The 21,673-nt window shown below is 44.3% G+C and overlaps 1 protein-coding gene across 3 annotated transcripts in view; it reads left to right on the top strand.

Annotated features, from left to right (window-relative positions):
* Positions 1-21,673, top strand: part of LOC311115672 (polypyrimidine tract-binding protein 3-like) — a 50,458-nt gene that overhangs the window by 3,856 nt on the left and 24,929 nt on the right. For all 3 annotated transcript variants that reach the window (XM_084190833.1, XM_084190832.1, XM_084190831.1), the window contains exons 2-3: positions 4,936-5,088; positions 5,680-5,790. In XM_084190833.1, the coding sequence (XP_084046959.1) occupies positions 4,936-5,088; positions 5,680-5,790 (264 nt within the window). The remainder of the gene's footprint in view (positions 1-4,935; positions 5,089-5,679; positions 5,791-21,673) is intronic.

Below are 21,673 nucleotides of genomic sequence, written 5' to 3'. Positions count from 1 at the left end.
CCCATTTTCAATGCCCTGGCTGAGGGAAAGAGGTTCTTAACCAAGATTTGACGGTACATGGCCCCGTCCATCGTCCCTTTGATGCGGTGAAGTTGTCCTGTCCCCTTAGCAGAAAAACACCCCCAAAGCATAATGTTTCCACCTCCATGTTGCCTTGAGATCATTGACAAGATCCTCCCGTGTAGTTCTGGGATGATTCCTCACCGTTCTCATGATCATTGCAACTCCATGAGGTGAGATCTTGCATGGAGCCCCAGGCCGAGGGAGATTGACAGTTCTTTTGTGTTTCTTCCATTTGCGAATAATCGCACCAACTGATGTCACCTTCTCACCAAGCTGCTTGGCGATGGTCTTGTAGCCCATTCTAGCCTTGTGTAGGTCTACAATCTTGTCCCTGACATCCTTGGAGAGCTCTTTGGTCTTGGCCATGGTGGAGAGTTTGGAATCTGATTGATTGATTGCTTCTGTGGACAGGTGTCTTTTATACAGGTAACAAACTGGGATTAGGAGCACTCCCTTTAAGAGTGTGCTCCTAATCTCAGCTCGTTACCTGTATAAAAGACACCTGGGAGCCAGAAATCTTTCTGATTGAGAGGGGGTCAAATACTTATTTCCCTCATTAAAATGCAAATCTATTTATAACATTTTTGACATGCGTTTTTCTGGATTTTTTTGTTGTTATTCTGTCTCTCACTGTTCAAATAAACCTACCGTTAAAATTATAGACTGATCATTTCTTTGTCAGTGGGCAAACAACAAAAATCAGCAGGGGATCAAATACTTTTTTCCCTCACTGTATATCCGCGAGTCCTATATCGACATAACCTGAAAGGCCGCTCAGCAAGGAAGAAGCCACTGCTCCAAAACCACCATAAAAAAGCCAGACTACGGTTTGCAACTGCACATGGGGACAAAGATCGTACTGTTTGGAGAAATGTCCTCTGGTCTGTTGAAACAAAAATAGAACTGTTTGGCCATAATGAACATTGTTATGTTTGGAGGAAAAAGGGGAAGGCTTGCAAGCCGAAGAATACCATCCCAACTGTGAAGCACGGGGGTGGCAGCATCATGCTGTGGGGGTGCTTTGCTGCAGGAGGGACTGGTGCACTTCACAAAATAGATGGCATCATGAGGAAGAAAATTATGTGGATATATTGAAGCAACATCTCAAGACATCAGTCAGGAAGTTAAATCTTGGTCGCAAATGGGTCTTCCAAATGGACAATGACCCCAAGCATACTTCCAAAGTTGTGGCAAAATGGCTTAAGGACAACAAAATCAAGGTATTGGAGTGGCCATCACAAAGCCTTGACCTCAATCCTATAGAAAATGTGTGGGCAGAACTGAAAAGGCGTGTGCGAGCAAGGAGGCCTACAAACCTGACTCAGTTACACCAGCTCTGTCAGGAGGAATGGGCTAAAATTCACCCAACTTATTGTGGGAAGCTTGTGAAAGGCTACCCGAAACGTTTGACCCAAGTTAAACAATTTAAAGGCAATGCTACCAAATACTAATTGAGTGTATGTAAACTTCTGACCCACTGGGAATGTGATGAAATAAATAAAAGCTGAAATAAATCATTCTCTCTACTATTATTCTGACATTTCACATTCTTAAAATAAAGTGGTGATCCTAACTGACCTAAGACAGGGAATTTTTTACTAGGATTAAATGTCAGGAATTGTGGAAAAAAACTTTTAAATGTTTAAATGTATTTGGCTAAGGTGTATGTAAACTTCCGACTTCAACGGTACCCCTGAACAGCCACTGTGACTGCGTCCCAAATGGCATCTTATTCCCTAGATAGTGCACTATTTTAGACCAGAGTTCTGGTCAAAACTAGTGCACTAGGGCCTCCCGAGTGGCACAGCGGTCTAAGGCACTGCATCACAGTGCTTGAGGTGTCACTACAGACCCGGGTTCGATCCCAGGCTGTGTCACATTCAAGTTTTTTAAAACTATTTTCTACATTGTAGAATAATAGTGACGACATCAAAACTATGAAATAACACTTATGGAATCATGTAGTAACCAAAAAAGTGTTAAACAAATATTTTAGATTTGAGATTCTTCAAATAGCCACCCTTTGCCTTGATGACAGCTTTGCACACTCTTGGCATTCTCTCAACCAGCTTCACCTGGAATGCTTTTCCAACAGTCTTGAAGGAGTTCACACATATGCTGAGCACTTGTTGGCTGCTTTTCCTTCACTCTGCGGTCTGACTCATCCCAAACCATCTCAATTGGGTTGAGGTCAGGTGATTGTGGAGGCCAAGGTCATCTGATGCAGCACTCCATCACTCTCCTTCTTGGACAAATAGCCTTTACACAGCCTGGAGGTGTGTTGGGTCATTGTCCTGTTGAGCGCAAACCAGATGGGATGCTGTATCGCTGCAGAATGCTGTGGTAGCCATGCTGGTTAAGTGTGCCTTGAATTGTAAATAAATCACAGACAGTGTCACCAGCAAAGCACCCCCACACCATCACACCTCCTCCTACATGCTTCACGGTGGGAACCACACATGCGGAGATCATTCGTTCACCTACTCTGCGTCTCACAAAGACACGGCGGTTGGATCCAAAAATCTCACATTTGGACTCAGACCAAAGGACAGATTTCCACCGGTCTAATGTCCATTGCTCGTGTTTCTTGGCCCAAGCAAGTCTGTTCTTCTTATTGGTGTCCTTTAGTAGTGGTTTCTTTGCAGCAATTTGACCATGAAGGCCTGATTCACGCAGTCTCCTCTGAACAGTTGATGTTGAGATGTGTCTGTGACTTGAACTCTGTGAAGCATTTATTTGGGCTGCAATCTGAGGTGCAGTTAACTCTAATGAACTTATCCTCTGCAGCAGAGGTAACTCTGGGTCTTCCTTTCCTGTGATGGTCCTCATGAGAGCCAGTTTCATCATTGTGTTTGATGGTTTTTGAGACTGCACTTGAAGAAACATTTTCAGGATTGACTGACCTTCATGTCTTAAAGTAATGATGGACTGTCATTTCTCTTTGCTTATTTGAGCTGTTCTTGACATAATATGGACAGGGTCTTTTACCAAATAGGGCTATCTTCTTTATACCAACCGTACCTTGTCGCAACACAACGCATTAAGAAGGAAAGAAATTCCACAAATTAACTTTTAACAAGGCACAACTGTTAATTGAAATGCATTCCAGGTGACTACCTCATGAAGCTGGTTGAGAGAATGCCAAGAGTGTGCAAAGCTGTAATCAAGGCAAAGGGTGGCTACTTTGAAGAATCTCAAATATAAAATATATTTTTATTTGTTTAACACTTCTTTGGTTACTACATGATTCCAAATGTGTTATTTCATAGTTTTGATGTTGTCACTATTATTCTACAATGTAGAAAATAGTAAAAATAAAGAAAAACCCTGGAATGAGAAGGTCAAATCAAATTTGATTTGCCACATGCGCCGAATACAACAGGTGTAGACATTACCGTGAAATGCTTACTTACAAGCCCTTAACCAACAATGCATTTATTCCTTAATTAAAAAGTTTAATAAAACAACAACAAAAAAAGTGTTGAGAAAAAAAGAGCAGAAGTAAAATAAGATAACAGTATGGAGGCTATATATACAGGGTCCAAACTTTTTACCGGTAGTGTATATAAAATAAAGCTAGTGCACTATACAGTATAGTGAATAGGATGCCATTTGGGAGGTGTGTGTGTGAGATATGACCTTTCCAGCACCAGGTCTGTCCAGTCCAGTCTGTTGTCTCTAGCCACTGTAGAGGTTCATGTTACAACACACACAATGGATGACCAGGGACCCCTCTCGCTTTGCCTCTCGCTCTGTCTGACCACACGGCTGCATCCCAAATGGGACCCTATTCCCAATATAGTGCACTACTTTTGACAAGGGCCCATAGTGCTATGGTCAAAAGTAGTGCACTGTACAGGGAATAGGGTGCCATTCGAGATGCAGTCGTGCATGTCTGCTGTCTGGCTCCGCTGCTATCAATGTCCTCTCTATCAATGTCCTCACTATCAATGTCCTCACTATCAATGACCTCTCTATCAATGTCCTCTCTATCAATGTCCTCTATATCAATGTCCTCTCTATCAATGTCCTCTCTATCAATGTCCTCTCTATCAATGTCCTCTATATCAATGTCCTCTCTATCAATGTCCTCTCTATCAATGTCCTCTCTATCAATGTCCTCCCTATCAATGTCCTCTCTATCAATGTCCTCACTCTCAATGTCCTCCCTATCAATGTCCTCCCTATCAATGTCCTCTCTATCAATGTCCTCACTCTCAATGTCCTCCCTATCAATGTCCTCTCTATCAATGTCCTCTCTATCAATGTCCTCACTATCAATGTCCTCTCTATCAATGTCCTCACTCTCAATGTCCTCCCTATCAATGTCCTCTCTATCAATGTCCTCTCTATCAATGTCCTCACTATCAATGTCCTCTCTATCAATGTCCTCACTATCAATGTCCTCTCTATCAATGTCCTCACTATCAATGTCCTCTCTATCAATGTCCTCCCTATCAATGTCCTCTCTATCAATGTCCTCCCTATCAATGTCCTCTCTATCAATGTCCTCTCTATCAATGTCCTCTCTATCAATGTCCTCACTATCAATGTCCTCTATATCAATGTCCTCTCTATCAATGTCCTCTCTATCAATGTCCTCTCTATCAATGTCCTCACCATCAATGTCCTCTCTGTCAATGTCCTCTTTATCAATGTCCTCTATATCAATGTCCTCTATATCAATGTCCTCTATATCAATGTCTGTTATATGTTATTGATTGTTTGTTGTCATGGTAAACCCAATGTGTAAATACTATGTGGTGAGCAGCATTATGACGTTAATAAGTTATATCACTTATGATTATTGTTTGTTTGGGGTATTATTAAACCCAACAACCCCCTCTCCTCTCCTCCCTCCCCCCCTAACAGAGAGTTCAGGCAGCGTTGCAGGCGGTCAATGCAGTGACGTTGGGTGGTTCAGCATCTGTTGGTGACGGAACCCTGATGCCAGGACAGAGCCCCGTGCTGCGCATCATCGTAGAAAACCTCTTCTACCCTGTATCACTGGAGGTCCTACACCAGGTAACCCTGACCTATAACCCCTAACCTCTTCTACCCTGTATCACTGGAGGTCCTACACCAGGTAACCCTGACCTATAACCCCTAACCTCTTCTACCCTGTATCACTGGAGGTCCTACACCAGGTAACCCTGACCTATAACCCCTAACCTCTTCTACCCTGTATCACTGGAGGTCCTACACCAGGTAACCCTGACCTATAACCCCTAACCTCTTCTACCCTGTATCACTGGAGGTCCTACACCAGGTAACCCTGACCTCTAACCCCTAACCTCTTCTACCCTGTATCACTGGAGGTCCTACACCAGGTAACCCTGACCTATAACCCCTAACCTCTTCTACCCTGTATCACTGGAGGTCCTACACCAGGTAACCCTGACCTATAACCCCTAACCTCTAACTAACCCCGGTCCCCTGATTAGATGACTGGTTGACATATTGACTGATTAATTGATTGATGGATGCTCAAAGTACTTCACATAGTAAAGGGGAAACTCTTTTCATCCCAGTTTTGGAATAATACTCCTCCCTAAAGTATGGCGATGAGTAGCCAGAGAGTTTATATGAACTGGGTTGTGTTTTTTGCCTCCATAGATCTTCTCTAAGTTCGGGACTGTCCTGAAGATCATCACTTTCACCAAGAACAACCAGTTCCAAGCCCTGCTACAATATGCTGACCCTATGAATGCCCACCACGCCAAAGCGGTACGTAGTCAAAAACACCCCTTCATATTGACGACAGAAAGGCATACCTCTGTTTGTACTATCAGGAGCATATGGGGTTGAAATGGCTAGGCTATTTCTTTGGCTCTGGAGGCTACATGGATGTCAGACAACTTGATTTATCCTCTAAACCAGAGGAGGAGCAGCAGTCAGAAGAGGAAGGAGAGAGCATAACAAGTATCTACCGTCTGTCTATTTCTGTCCTGATGTGTTTGGATAGAAGCATTAATAATATCAGATATATTCCCTCTCAGCTCAGTTCAACCCAGATAAGTCTTGGCATCCTGGACCTCTGTGTCAGAGGAAGGCCCCCAAAAATTGTCAAAGCCTCCAGCCACCCAAGCCATAGACTGTTCCCTCTGCTACCGCACGGCAAGCATTACCTGTGCACCAAGAAATGGAACCAACAGGACCCTGAACAGCTTCTACTCCCCACAGCCACAAGCCTATTCCCCCTCAGGAGACTGAAAAGATTTGGCATGGGTCCTCAGATCCTAAAAAAATTCTACAGCTGCACCATCGAGAGCATCCTGAGTGGTTGCATCACCGCCTGGTATGGCAACTGCTCGGCCTCCGACCGCAAGGCACTACAGAGGGTAGTGCGTACATTTACATTTTAGTCATTTAGCAGACGCTCTTATCCAGAGCGACTTACAGTTAGTGAATACATATCTTTTTATACTGGCCCCCCGTGGGAATCGAACCCACAACCCTGGCGTTGCAAACGCCATGCTCTATCAACTGAGCTACATCCCTGCCGGCCATTCCAAATATATACAGTATACTGCTGCTACTGTCTATTATCTATCCTGTTGCCTAGTCCCTTTACCCCTACCTACAGTATACTGCTGCCACTGTCTATTATCTATCCTGTTGTCTAGTCACTTTACCCCTACCTACAGTATACTGCTGCTACTGTCTATTATCTATCCTGTTGCCTAGTCACTTTACCCCTACCTACAGTATACTGCTGCTACTGTCTATTATCTATCCTGTTGGCTAGTCACTTTACCCCTACCTACAGTATACTGCTGCTACTGTCTATTATCTATCCTGTTGTCTAGTCACTTTACCCCTACCTACAGTATACTGCTGCTACTGTCTATTATCTATCCTGTTGCCTAGTCACTTTACCCCTACCTACAGTATACTGCTGCTACTGTCTATTATCTATCCTGTTGCCTAGTCCCTTTACCCCTACCTACAGTATACTGCTGCTACTGTCTATTATCTATCCTGTTGTCTAGTCACTTTACCCCTACCTACAGTATACTGCTGCTACTGTCTATTATCTATCCTGTTGCCTAGTCACTTTACCCCTACCTACAGTATACTGCTGCTACTGTCTATTATCTATCCTGTTGTCTAGTCACTTTACCCCTACCTACAGTATACTGCTGCTACTGTCTATTATCTATCCTGTTGCCTAGTCACTTTACCCCTACCTACAGTATACTGCTGCTACTGTCTATTATCTATCCTGTTGTCTAGTCACTTTACCCCTACCTACAGTATACTGCTGCTACTGTCTATTATCTATCCTGTTGCCTAGTCACTTTACCCCTACCTACAGTATACTGTCTATTATCTATCCTGTTGCCTAGTCACTTTACCCCTACCTACAGTATACTGCTGCTACTGTCTATTATCTATCCTGTTGTCTAGTCACTTTACCCCTACCTACAGTATACTGCTGCTACTGTCTATTATCTATCCTGTTGTCTAGTCACTTTACCCCTACCTACAGTATACTTGTTACGAACCCCGTGGCTTTAAACGTCTAGGGTGGATGGACATGAGACCCGTAACATAATTCATGCAAATTATAAGCGTCACATGGAACAGTGAGAACAAAAACTACACGACAACCATAAACTACCGTCAAACATGAAAGGTTTATTTTTGAACACACGGTAAAGGTTTGGGAAAAAGGGCTGAGCAGGACCCAAGAAATGAAACAATAGTGTAAAAAAAACCTAAACTGATCTTGCCTGCCTCAAGAACCGCTAAGCTACTGCTAATCATACAAAAGTACAGGGGGTGGTCCGCTCAGGTCTAACTAGTGTTTTTAGACAGTTTTCTTCCTACGGGTAATGTACGCCCAAGGGCAACTAGCTTAAACTCCCCTTTTCCCAGAAACACACAGAGTTACCAAACAGAGTAACCAGCAAATGAGTGAGTACACAAAACACAGGACACCACAGTATCCATACTCACATACGGAAATAGTCTCTCACAACAAACACAACTGACCGGCTTTTAAACAATGGGATGTGTGATTGAAAAACCAGAAACAGGTGGTGCAATGCAGAGGAATGTTCACTGATTGGTCCACCTTAGCAATCAGCAGACACCCCAACGACCACCAATCAGGAACATAAAGGACACCTGTGATTAGGGCAGAAGGAGAGGAAAAACACAAAAAGACACAGGATACCTGTATCCGTAACAATACTGCTGCTACTGTCTATTATCTATCCTGTTGTCTAGTCACTTTACCCCTACCTACAGTATACTGCTGCTACTGTCTATTATCTATCCTGTTGTCTAGTCACTTTACCCCTACCTACAGTATACTGCTGCTACTGTCTATTATATATCCTGTTGTCTAGTCACTTTACCCCTACCTACAGTATACTGCTGCTACTGTCTATTATCTATCCTGTTGTCTAGTCACTTTACCCCTACCTACAGTATACTGCTGCTACTGTCTATTATCTATCCTGTTGTCTAGTCACATTACCCCTACCTACAGTATACTGCTTCTACTGTCTATTATCTATCCTGTTGTCTAGTCACTTTACCCCTACCTACAGTATACTGCTGCTACTGTCTATTATCTATCCTGTTGTCTAGTCACTTTACCCCTACCTACAGTATACTGCTGCTACTGTCTATTATCTATCCTGTTGTCTAGTCACTTTACCCCTACCTACAGTATACTGCTGCTACTGTCTATTATCTATCCTGTTGCCTAGTCACTTTACCCCTACCTACAGTATACTGCTGCTACTGTCTATTATCTATCCTGTTGCCTAGTCACTTTACCCCTACCTACAGTATACTGCTGCTACTGTCTATTATCTATCCTGTTGCCTAGTCACTTTACCCCTACCTACAGTATACTGCTGCTACACATTTTTTTTTTTTATTGTAAAGTGGTTAACCCACTGGCTATAGGGTGAATGCACCAATTTGTAGGTCGCTCTGGATAAGAGCGTCTGCTAAATGACTTAAATGTAATGTAAATGTAATCCTGTTGTCTAGTCACTTTACCCCTCCCTACAGTATACTGCTGCTACTGTCTATTATCTATCCTGTTGTCTAGTCACTTTACCCCTACCTACAGTATACTGCTGCTACTGTCTATTATCTATCCTGTTGTCTAGTCACTTTACCCCTAGCTATATGTACATAGCTACCTCAATAACCTGTACATCGACTCGGTACTGGTACACCCTGTATATAGTGCATTCGGAAATTATTCAGACCCCTTGACTTTTTCCACATTTTGTTACGTTACAGCCTTATTCTAAAATAGATTAAATAGTTTTTTCCCCTCATCAATCTACACACAATACCCCATAATGCCAAAGCAAAAACAGGTTTTTAGACATTTTTGCAAGTAAAAGAAAAACAAAAAAACGGAAATACACATATACATAAGTATTCAGACCCTTTACTCAGTGCTTTGTTGAAGCACCATTGGCAGCGATTACAGCCTCAAGTCTTCTTGGGTAAGACGCTACAAGCTTGGCACACCTGTATTTGGGGAGTTTCTCCCATTTTTCTCTGCAGATCCTCTCAAGCTCTGTCAGGTTGGATGGGGAGCGTTGCTGCACAGCTATTTTCAGGTCTCTCCAGAGATGTTCGATCGGGTTCAAGTCGGGGCGCTGGCTGGGCCACTCAAGGACATTCAGAGACTTGTCCCGAAGCCACTCCTGCGTTGTCTTGGCTGTGTGCTTAGGGTCGTTGTCCTGTTGGAAGGTGAACCTTCGCCCCAGTCTGAGGTCGTGAGCGCTCTGGAGCAGGTTTTGATCAAGGATCTCCTCTGTACTTTGCTCCGTTCATCTTTCCCTCGATGCTGACTAGCGGTCTGTTTCTGCATAGATCTTTGTTTATTCACTGGACAAACATACAGGCTAAACATGCTGTCCACCTCTGGGAGGTTGGACGGTTAACATGCTGTCTACCTCCGGGAGGTTGGACGGTTAACATGCTGTCTACCTCTGAGAGGTTGGACGGTTAACATGCTGTCTACCTCTGGGAGGTTGGACGGTTAACATGCTGTCTACCTCCGGGAGGTTGGACGGTTAACATGCTGTCTACCTCCGGGAGGTTGGACGGTTAACATGCTGTCTACCTCCGGGAGGTTGGACGGTTAACATGCTGTCTACCTCTGGGAGGTTGGACGGTTAACATGCTGTCTACCTCCGGGAGGTTGGACGGTTAACATGCTGTCTACCTCCGGGAGGTTGGACGGTTAACATGCTGTCTACCTCCGGGAGGTTGGACGGTTAACATGCTGTCTACCTCTGGGAGGTTGGACGGTTAACATGCTGTCTACCTCTGGGAGGTTGGACGGTTAACATGCTGTCTACCTCTGAGAGGTTGGACGGTTAACATGCTGTCTACCTCCGGGAGGTTGGACGGTTAACATGCTGTCTACCTCTGAGAGGTTGGACGGTTAACATGCTGTCTACCTCTGAGAGGTTGGACGGTTAACATGCTGTCTACCTCTGGGAGGTTGGACGGTTAACATGCTGTCTACCTCTGGGAGGTTGGACGGTTAACATGCTGTCTACCTCTGAGAGGTTGGACGGTTAACATGCTGTCTACCTCTGGGAGGTTGGACGGTTAACATGCTGTCTACCTCTGAGAGGTTGGACGGTTAACATGCTGTCTACCTCTGAGAGGTTGGACGGTTAACATGCTGTCTACCTCTGATCTTGGAGGAGGAGAGGTTGGACGGTTAACATGCTGTCTACCTCTGAGAGGTTGGACGGTTAACATGCTGTCTACCTCTGGGAGGTTGGACGGTTAACATGCTGTCTACCTCTGGGAGGTTGGACGGTTAACATGCTGTCTACCTCTGGGAGGTTAGACGGTTAACATGCTGTCTACCTCTGGGAGGTTGGACGGTTAACATGCTGTCTACCTCCGGGAGGTTGGACGGTTAACATGCTGTCTACCTCTGAGAGGTTGGACGGTTAACATGCTGTCTACCTCTGGGAGGTTGGACGGTTAACATGCTGTCTACCTCCGGGAGGTTGGACGGTTAACATGCTGTCTACCTCTGGGAGGTTGGACGGTTAACATGCTGTCTACCTCCGGGAGGTTGGACGGTTAACATGCTGTCTACCTCTGGGAGGTTGGACGGTTAACATGCTGTCTACCTCTGGGAGGTTGGACGGTTAACATGCTGTCTACCTCCGGGAGGTTGGACGGTTAACATGCTGTCTACCTCTGGGAGGTTGGACGGTTAACATGCTGTCTACCTCTGGGAGGTTGGACGGTGTGTTTTACTGCCTGTAGGGTTGCAAAATTCCAGTATTTTCCCCAAAATTCCCTGGTTTTCCAAAAATCCTGGTTGGACGATTCTGTTTTTCCTGCTTATTCCCTCCTGATTTCTGAAATCTTCCAACCAGGATTTCTGGAAAACTTGGTAATTTTGGGACAGTTACCGGAATTTTGCAACCCTGTCTGCCTTCTTTCATTTCATTCCCTGCTATAGAGCCCACACACACACACACACACACACACACACACACACACACACACACACACACACACACACACACACACACACACACACACTCCTAGGCCACAAATCATCAGCCCTCCAGGGTTTCATCCGTCAGTGGCTCTGTGGCGAGGAGAGGAGAGATGCAATGTAGGTAGTGAGACCAAACCAGAGAAGACAGCAGGCATCTACATCCCAAATGGCACCCTATAAGTAGTGCACTATAAATGGGACAGGGTTCCATTTGGGACGCAACCGCCGAGATGTAATGAAGGCAGCGGGGACCAACCCAGAGAAGACAGCCAGTAATTAAATCCTTTAGTGTGCTGTAGTCTGGCCTCTGCTCTGTCTGTGTTCTGTTGTACTGCTGCTATGTTTTCCCCTGTTCCCCACACAAATAATATATATCAAATAAAATATATCTGGCCCACTACTTTGGTATACTACCGTTTAAAAGTTTGGGGGTCACTTAGAAATGTCTTTGTTTTTTCGAAAGAAAAGCCATTTTTTTTGTCCATTAAAATAACATCAAATTTATCCGAAATACAGTGTAGACATTGTTAATGTTGTAAATGGCTATTGTAGCCTATCTACATAGGCGTACAGAGGCCCATTATACATTTTCCATTTACATTTTAGTCATTTAGCAGACGCTCTTATCCAGAGCGACTTACATGAGCAATTAGGGGTTAAGTGCCTTGCTCAAGGGCACATAGACAGATTTTTCACTTAGTCGTCTATCAGCAACCATCAGTCCTGTGTTCCAATGGCACGTTGTGTTTGCTAATACAAGTTTATCATTTTAAAAGGCTAATTGATCATTAGAAAAACCTTTTGCAATTATGTTAGCATAGCTGAAAACTGTTGTGCTGATTAAAGAAGCAATAAAACTGGCTTTCTTGAGACTAGTTGAGTATCTGGAGCATCAGCAATTAATGGGTTCGATTACAGGCTCAAAATGGCCAGAAACAAATAACTTGCTTCTGAAACTCGTCAGTCTATTCTTGTTCTGAGTAATGAAGGCTATTCCATGCGAGAAATTGCCAAGAAACTGAAGATCTCATACAACGCTGTGTGTTACTCCCTTCACAGAACAGCACAAACTGGCTCTAACCGGAATAGAAAGAGGAGTGGGAGGCCCCGGTGCACAACTGAGCAAGAGGACAAATACATTAGAGTGTCTAGTTTGAGAAACAGGCGCCTCACAGGTCCTCAACTGGCAGCGTCATTAAATAGTACCCGCAAAACACCAGTCTCAACGTCAACAGTGAAGAGGCGACTCCGGGATGCTGACCTTCTAGAGTTGCAAAGAAAAAGCCAAATTTCAGACTGGCCAATAAAAAAAGATTAAGATGGGCAGTCTGAGATATGTTTTGCAATCAGAAATGAAAATTAGCTTAGTTGTGGTGAATAAGACCCTGTTGTGGTGAATAAGACCCTGTTGTGGTGAATAAAACCCTGTTGTGGTTAAAGACCCTGTTGTGGTGAATAAGACCCTGTTGTGGTTAAAGACCCTGTTGTGGTTAAAGACCCTGTTGTGGTGAATAAGACCCTGTTGTGGTGAATAAAACCCTGTTGTGGTTAAAGACCCTGTTGTGGTGAATAAAACCCTGTTGTGGTTAAAGACCCTGTTGTGGTGAATAAGACCCTGTTGTGGTTAAAGACCCTGTTGTGGTGAATAAGACCCTGTTGTGGTGAATAAAACCCTGTTGTGGTGAATAAAACCCTGTTGTGGTTAAAGACCCTGTTGTGGTGAATAAAACCCTGTTGTGGTTAAAGACCCTGTTGTGGTGAATAAGACCCTGTTGTGGTGAATAAAACCCTGTTGTGGTGAATAAGACCCTGTTGTGGTGAATAAAACCCTGTTGTGGTTAAAGACCCTGTTGTGGTGAATAAGACCCTGTTGTGGTTAAAGACCCTGTTGTGGTGAATAAGACCCTGTTGTGGTTAAAGACCCTGTTGTGGTGAATAAGACCCTGTTGTGGTGAATAAGACCCTGTTGTGGTGAATAAGACCCTGTTGTGGTGAATAAGACCCTGTTGTGGTTAAAGACCCTGTTGTGGTGAATAAGACCCTGTTGTGGTGAATAAAACCCTGTTGTGGTGAATAAGACCCTGTTGTGGTTAAAGACCCTGTTGTGGTGAATAAGACCCTGTTGTGGTTAAAGACCCTGTTGTGGTGAATAAGACCCTGTTGTGGTGAATAAAACCCTGTTGTGGTTAAAGACCCTGTTGTGGTGAATAAGACCCTGTTGTGGTGAATAAGACCCTGTTGTGGTTAAAGACCCTGTTGTGGTGAATAAGACCCTGTTGTGGTGAATAAGACCCTGTTGTGGTGAATAAAACCCTGTTGTGGTTAAAGACCCTGTTGTGGTGAATAAAACCCTGTTGTGGTTAAAGACCCTGTTGTGGTGAATAAGACCCTGTTGTGGTGAATAAAACCCTGTTGTGGTGAATAAGACCCTGTTGTGGTGAATAAAACCCTGTTGTGGTTAAAGACCCTGTTGTGGTGAATAAGACCCTGTTGTGGTGAATAAGACCCTGTTGTGGTTAAAGACCCTGTTGTGGTGAATAAGACCCTGTTGTGGTGAATAAGACCCTGTTGTGGTGAATAAGACCCTGTTGTGGCATTTGGGCTGTGAGCTGATCCCTCCTTGCCTGTCTGGCCTGGAGTGGACGCAGCAGTGGCCTGATAGTCGTTCATCATCAGGGGTTTATTTTAATGAGCGCTGCTCTAGACCTTCCAGACCTCTAATGGCATCTAGGGGGTCGGTCGTAAAATGTCGCCCGATTCCCTACGGGCCCTGGTTGCTACGACTTCAGACAAGTCATCAAACATACAAAAGGACAACGTAGGTGGAAGGTGGAATCCTATTACATCGGCTCTGATGCTCGTCGTATGGGATGAGGGCTTGTAGACGATAACGGAAACCCAGCCATGAGTCGCCCAGCGATGCAGAACTCCCAAACAAGGAATATAACTCTGTGCCTTGCGTGAAATTCCCTGTTTTTCCGGATTACTGTATGATCTGGCTTTCCGTGGCGGATGTGAGCAAAACATTTAAACAGGTTAACAATCAGTCTTCCAGAGATTTGAGACTGGGACGGAGGTTCACCTTCCAGCAGGACAATGACCCTAAGCATACTGGTAAAGCAACACTCGAGTGGTTTAAGGGGAAACATTTAAATGTCTTGGAATGGCCTAGTCAAAGCCCAGACCTCAATCCAATTGAGATCTCAAACCTCTGGAAGACTGAAACAGGTTTCCCTCAATAATTTCCCTGTATTTAGCGCCATCCATCATTCCTTCAATTCTGACCAGTTTCCCAGTCCCTGCCGATGAAAGACATCCCCACAGCATGATGCTGCCACCACCATGCTTCACTGTGGGGATGGTGTTCTCGGGGTGATGAGAGTTGTTGAGTTTGCGCCAGACATGGAATTTTCCTTGATGGCCAAATAGCTACATTTTAGTCTCATCTGACCAGAGTACCTTCTTCCATATGTTTGGGGAGTCTCCCACATGGCTTTTGGTGAACACCAAACATGTTTGCTTATTTTTTTCTTTAAGCTAAAGATTTTTTCTGGAACTCTTCCGTAAAGCCCAGCTCTGTGGAGTGTAGGGCTTAAAGTGGTCCTATGGACAGATACTCCAATCTCCGCTGTGGAGCTTTGCAGCTCCTTTAGGGTTATCTTTGGTCTCTTTGTTGCCTCTCTGATTAATGAACTCCTTGCCTGGTCCGTGAGTTTTGTTGAGGGGCCCTCTCTTGACAGGTTTGTTGTGGTGCCGTATTCTTTCCATTTTTTAATAATGGATTTAATGGTGCTCTGTGGGATGTTCAAAGTTTCTGATATTTTTTTATAACCCAACCCTGATCTGTACTTCTCCACAACTTTGTCCCTGACATGTTTGGAGAGCTCCTTGTTCTTCATGGTGCCGCTTGCTTGATGGTGCCCCTTGCTTAGTGGTGTTGCAGACTCTGGGGCCTTTCGTAACAGGTGTATATATACTGAGATCATGTGAGAGATCATGTGACACTTAGATTGCACACAGGTGGACTTTATTTAACTAATTATGTGACTTCTGAAGGTAATTGGTTGCACCAGATCTTATTTAGGGGCTTCATTGCAAAGGGGGTGAATACATATGCACGCACCACTTTTCTGTTATTTATTATTTCGAATTTTTTTAAACAAGTTTCATTTCACTTCACCAATTTGGACTATTTTGTGTATGTCCATTACATGAAATACAAATAAAAAGCCATTTAAATTACAGGTTGTAATGCAACAAAATAGGAAAAACACCAAGGGGGATGAATACTTTTGCAAGGCACTGTATAATATAAGTGTGAAATAGGTTTTGATTTAGAATGGACCATTACCATGCACCTGTCTCGGAATATGGGCAGGGGGAAAAAATACATGTCATCTATGCACTTAAATAGCGAATGGAGGACGCTTTTCACGTGGTTCATTTTCATGCCAGCCAGGTAGGCTATACTCCTGTTGTAAAGAGAAGCAATGTGCTTAATATAAGGAAAGTTGAGAAATAAATATAGTAGGTCTAGCCTATAGAAAGCTGATGGGATCCTCCTCTTTTTAATAGAGGCCATCAAAATTCTCACGCAATTGCATAGCCTATAGAAATGTTGCGCAACATGAGCTCATGGGCTCTCATTAAGTGTTTGATTAGATTTCAGATCACATTTGCATTGATGTCAGAGTGATGAGGGGGACAATAGGAGTGCTGAGTACCGGGCAGTTAGCAAGTTTGGTAGGCTACTAATGACCATCAGCAGCATCAGAGCTCGGAGAAGCCTAGTTACCGTGACTAAACGGTCACGTGGAGTTTGACTGCCGTCAGGTGTGGCGGTAACACGGTCACCATAACAGCCCTATGCACGGACCAGCTGCCAAGTGTCTTCACGGACATTTTCAATCTCTCCTTGTCCCAGTCTGTAATACCAACATGTTTCAAGCAGACCACCATAGTCCCTGTGCCCAAGAACGCCAAGGTAACCTGCCTAAATGACTACCGCCCTGTAGCACTCACATCTGTAATCATGAAGTGCTTTGAAAGGCTGGTTATGACACACACATCATCATCCTAGACACCCTAGACCCACTACAATTCACATACCGCCCCAACAGATCCACAGATGATTCAATCTCAATTGCACTTCACACTGCCCTCTCCCTACCTGGACAAGAGGGGAAATAACTAAGTGAGAATGCCGTTCATAGACTACAGCTCAGCGTTCAACACCTTAGTCCTCTCTAAGCTCATCGCCGAGCTAGGGACCCTTGGACTGAACCCCTCCCTCTGCAACTGGATCCTGGACTTCCTGACGGGCCGCCCCCAGGTGCTGAGGGTAGTTAACAACACATCCGCCACGTTGATCCTCAACACGGGGACCCCTCAGGGGTGCGTGCTCAGTCCCCTCCTGTACTCCCTGTTCACCTACGACTCCAACAACATCATCAAGTTTGCTAACGACACGATGGTGGTAGGCCTGATCACCAACGGCAATGAGACAACCTACAGGGAGGAGGTCAGAGACCTGGCAGTGTGTTACCAGGACAACAACCTCTCCCTCAACGTCAGTAAGACCAAGGAGCTGATTGTGGACAATAGGAGGAAGAGGGGAGAGCAACGCCCCCATCCACATCACGGGGCTGTAGTGGAGCGGGTCGAGAGCTTCATGTTCCTTGGCGTCCACATCACTAAGGACGTAACATGGTCCACACACACCAGCACAGCCATGAAGGGGGTACGGCAGCGCCTCTTCCCCATCAGGAGACTGAAAAGATTTGTCATGGGCCCTCGGATCCTCAAAAATGTCTACAGCTGCACCATCGAGAGCGTCTTGACTGGCTGCATCACCGCTTGGTGTGGCAAATGCACCACCTTTGACCGCAAAGCGCTACAAAGGGTAGTCAAAGACTCCAGCCACCCGAGCCATAGACTGTTCACCTTGCTACCATCCGGCAAACGGTACCGGAGCATCGGCTGTCAGACCAACAGGCTCCGAGACAGCTTCTACCCCCGAGCCATAGACTGTTCACCTTGCTACCATCCGGCAAACGGTACCGGAGCATCGGCTGTCAGACCAACAGGCTCCTAGACAGCTTCTACCCCCAAGCCATAAGACTGCTAAATAGCCAGACTGCTAAATAGTCAATGAATGGTACCCGGACGATCTGCGCTGACTCTTATCTTGCACTGACCCTATGCACGCTCACTAGACTATATGTACACACCATATACACACTCACTCACACACACACTACATTGACACTCCCACACAAAACCCACACACGTTCACATAGACAACATATGCAGACACACACATAATAAACACATGCATACCGACACAACACAAACACACATACATGCATACACACACACACACACCCTCTCACACACGTTTACACTCATCATTTGCTGCTGCTACTCTGTTCTTTATTTTACTCTTATTATTATCTATCCTGATGCCTAGTCACTTTACCCTGCCTTCATGTACATATCTACCTCAAATACCTTATTATTATCTATCCTGATGCCTAGTCACTTTACCCTGCCTTCATGTACATATCTACCTCAAATACCTTATTATTATCTATCCTGATGCCTAGTCACTTTACCCTGCCTTCATGTACATATCTACCTCAAATACCTTATTATTATCTGTCCTGATGCCTAGTCACTTTACCCTGCCTTCATGTACATATCTACCTCAAATACCTTATTATTATCTGTCCTGATGCCTAGTCCCTTTACCCTGCCTTCATGTACATATCTACCTCAAATACCTTATTATTATCTATCCTGATGCCTAGTCACTTTACCCTGCCTTCATGTACATATCTACCTCAAATACCTTATTATTATCTATCCTGATGCTTAGTCACTTTACCCTGCCTTCATGTATATATCTACCTCAAATACCTTATTATTATCTATCCTGATGCCTAGTCACTTTACCCTGCCTTCATGTACATATCTACCTCAAATACCTTATTATTATCTATCCTGATGCCTAGTCACTTTACCCTGCCTTCATGTACATATCTACCTCAAATACCTTATTATTATCTATCCTGATGCCTAGTCACTTTACCCTGCCTTCATGTACATATCTACCTCAAATACCTTATTATTATCTATCCTGATGCCTAGTCACTTTACCCTGCCTTCATGTACATATCTACCTCAAATACCTTATTATTATCTATCCTGATGCCTAGTCACTTTACCCTGCCTTCATGTACATATCTACCTCAAATACCTTATTATTATCTATCCTGATGCCTAGTCACTTTACCCTGCCTTCATGTACATATCTACCTCAAATACCTTATTATTATCTATCCTGATGCCTAGTCACTTTACCCTGCCTTCATGTACATATCTACCTCAAATACCTTATTATTATCTGTCCTGATGCCTAGTCACTTTACCCTGCCTTCATGTACATATCTACCTCAAATACCTTATTATTATCTGTCCTGATGCCTAGTCCCTTTACCCTGCCTTCATGTACATATCTACCTCAAATACCTTATTATTATCTATCCTGATGCCTAGTCACTTTACCCTGCCTTCATGTACATATCTACCTCAAATACCTTATTATTATCTATCCTGATGCTTAGTCACTTTACCCTGCCTTCATGTATATATCTACCTCAAATACCTTATTATTATCTATCCTGATGCCTAGTCACTTTACCCTGCCTTCATGTACATATCTACCTCAAATACCTTATTATTATCTATCCTGATGCCTAGTCACTTTACCCTGCCTTCATGTACATATCTACCTCAAATACCTTATTATTATCTATCCTGATGCCTAGTCACTTTACCCTGCCTTCATGTACATATCTACCTCAAATACCTTATTATTATCTATCCTGATGCCTAGTCACTTTACCCTGCCTTCATGTACATATCTACCTCAAATACCTTATTATTATCTATCCTGATGCCTAGTCACTTTACCCTGCCTTCATGTACATATCTACCTCAAATACCTTATTATTATCTATCCTGATGCCTAGTCACTTTACCCTGCCTTCATGTACATATCTACATCAAATACCTTATTATTATCTATCCTGATGCCTAGTCACTTTACCCTGCCTTCATGTACATATCTACCTCAAATACCTTATTATTATCTATCCTGATGCCTAGTCACTTTACCCTGCCTTCATGTACATATCTACCTCAAATACCTTATTATTATCTATCCTGATGCCTAGTCACTTTACCCTGCCTTCATGTACATATCTACCTCAAATACCTTATTATTATCTATCCTGATGCCTAGTCACTTTACCCTGCCTTCATGTACATATCTACCTCAAATACCTTATTATTATCTATCCTGATGCCTAGTCACTTTACCCTGCCTTCATGTACATATCTACCTCAAATACCTTATTATTATCTATCCTGATGCCTAGTCACTTTACCCTGCCTTCATGTACATATCTACCTCAAATACCTTATTATTATCTATCCTGATGCCTAGTCACTTTACCCTGCCTTCATGTACATATCTACCTCAAATACCTTATTATTATCTATCCTGATGCCTAGTCACTTTACCCTACCTTCATGTACATATCTACCTCAAATACCTTATTATTATCTATCCTGATGCCTAGTCACTTTACCCTACCTTCATGTACATATCTACCTCAAATACCTTGTACCTCTGCACATTGATCTGGTACTGTTACTCCCTGTATATAGCTCCACATTGATCTGGTACTGGTACTCCCTGTATATAGCTCCACATTGATCTGGTACTGGTACTCCCTGTATATAGCTCCACATTGATCTGGTACTGGTACTCCCTGTATATAGCTCCACATTGATCTGGTACTGGTACTCCCTGTATATACACTGCTCAAAAAAATAAAGGGAACACTAAAATAACACATCCTAGATAATAACATCCTAGATCACATATTCATCTGAATGAATGAAATAATCTTATTAAATACTTTTTTCTTTACATAGTTGAATATGCTGACAACAAAATCACACAAAAATGATCAATGGAAATCAAATTTATCAACCCATGGAGGTCTGGATTTGGAGTCACACTCAAAATTAAAGTGGAAAACCACACTACAGGCTGATCCAACTTTGATGCAATGTCCTTAAAACAAGTCAAAATGAGGCTCAGTAGTGTGTGTGGCCTCCACGTGCCTGTATGACCTCCCTACAACGCCTGGGCATGCTCCTGATGAGGTGGCGGATGGTCTCCTGAGGGATCTCCTCCCAGACCTGAACTAAAGCATCCGCCAACTCCTGGACAGTCTGTGGTGCAACGTGGCGTTGGTGGATGGAGCGAGACATGATGTCCCAGATGTGCTCAATTGGATTCAGGTCTGGGGAACGGGCGGGCCAGTCCATAGCATCAATGCCTTCCTCTTGCAGGAACTGCTGACACACTCCAGCCACATGAGGTCTAGCATTGTCTTGCATTAGGAGGAACCCAGGGCCAACCGCACCAGCATATGGTCTCACAAGGGGTCTGAGGATCTCATCTCGGTACCTAATGGCAGTCAGGCTACCTCTGGCGAGCACATGGAGGGCTGTGCGGCCCCCCAAAGAAATGCCACCCCACACCATGACTGACCCACCGCCAAACCGGTCATGCTGGAGGATGTTGCAGGCAGCAGAACGTTCTCCACGGCGTCTCCAGACTCTGTCACGTCTGTCACATGTGCTCAGTGTGAACCTGCTTTCATCTGTGAAGAGCACAGGGCGCCAGTGGCGAATTTGCCAATCTTGGTGTTCTCTGGCAAATGCTGTAAGCACAACCCCCACCTGTGGACGTCGGGCCCTCATACCACCCTCATGGAGTCTGTTTCTGACCGTTTGAACAGACACATGCACATTTGTGGCCTGCTGGAGGTCATTTTGCAGGGCTCTGGCAGTGCTCTTCCTGCTCCTCCTTGCACAAAGGCGGAGGTAGCGGTCCTGCTGCTGGGTTGTTGCCCTCCTACGGCCTCCTCCACGTCTCCTGATGTACTGGCCTGTCTCCTGGTAGCGCCTCCATGCTCTGGACACTACGCTGACAGACACAGCAAACCTTCT

The sequence above is a fragment of the Coregonus lavaretus genome, assembly GCF_964263955.1.
Source record: "Coregonus lavaretus genome assembly, contig: HAP1_SCAFFOLD_3690, whole genome shotgun sequence".
NCBI lineage: Eukaryota > Metazoa > Chordata > Actinopteri > Salmoniformes > Salmonidae > Coregonus > Coregonus lavaretus.
This window is presented reverse-complemented; position numbering and strand designations above follow the sequence as displayed.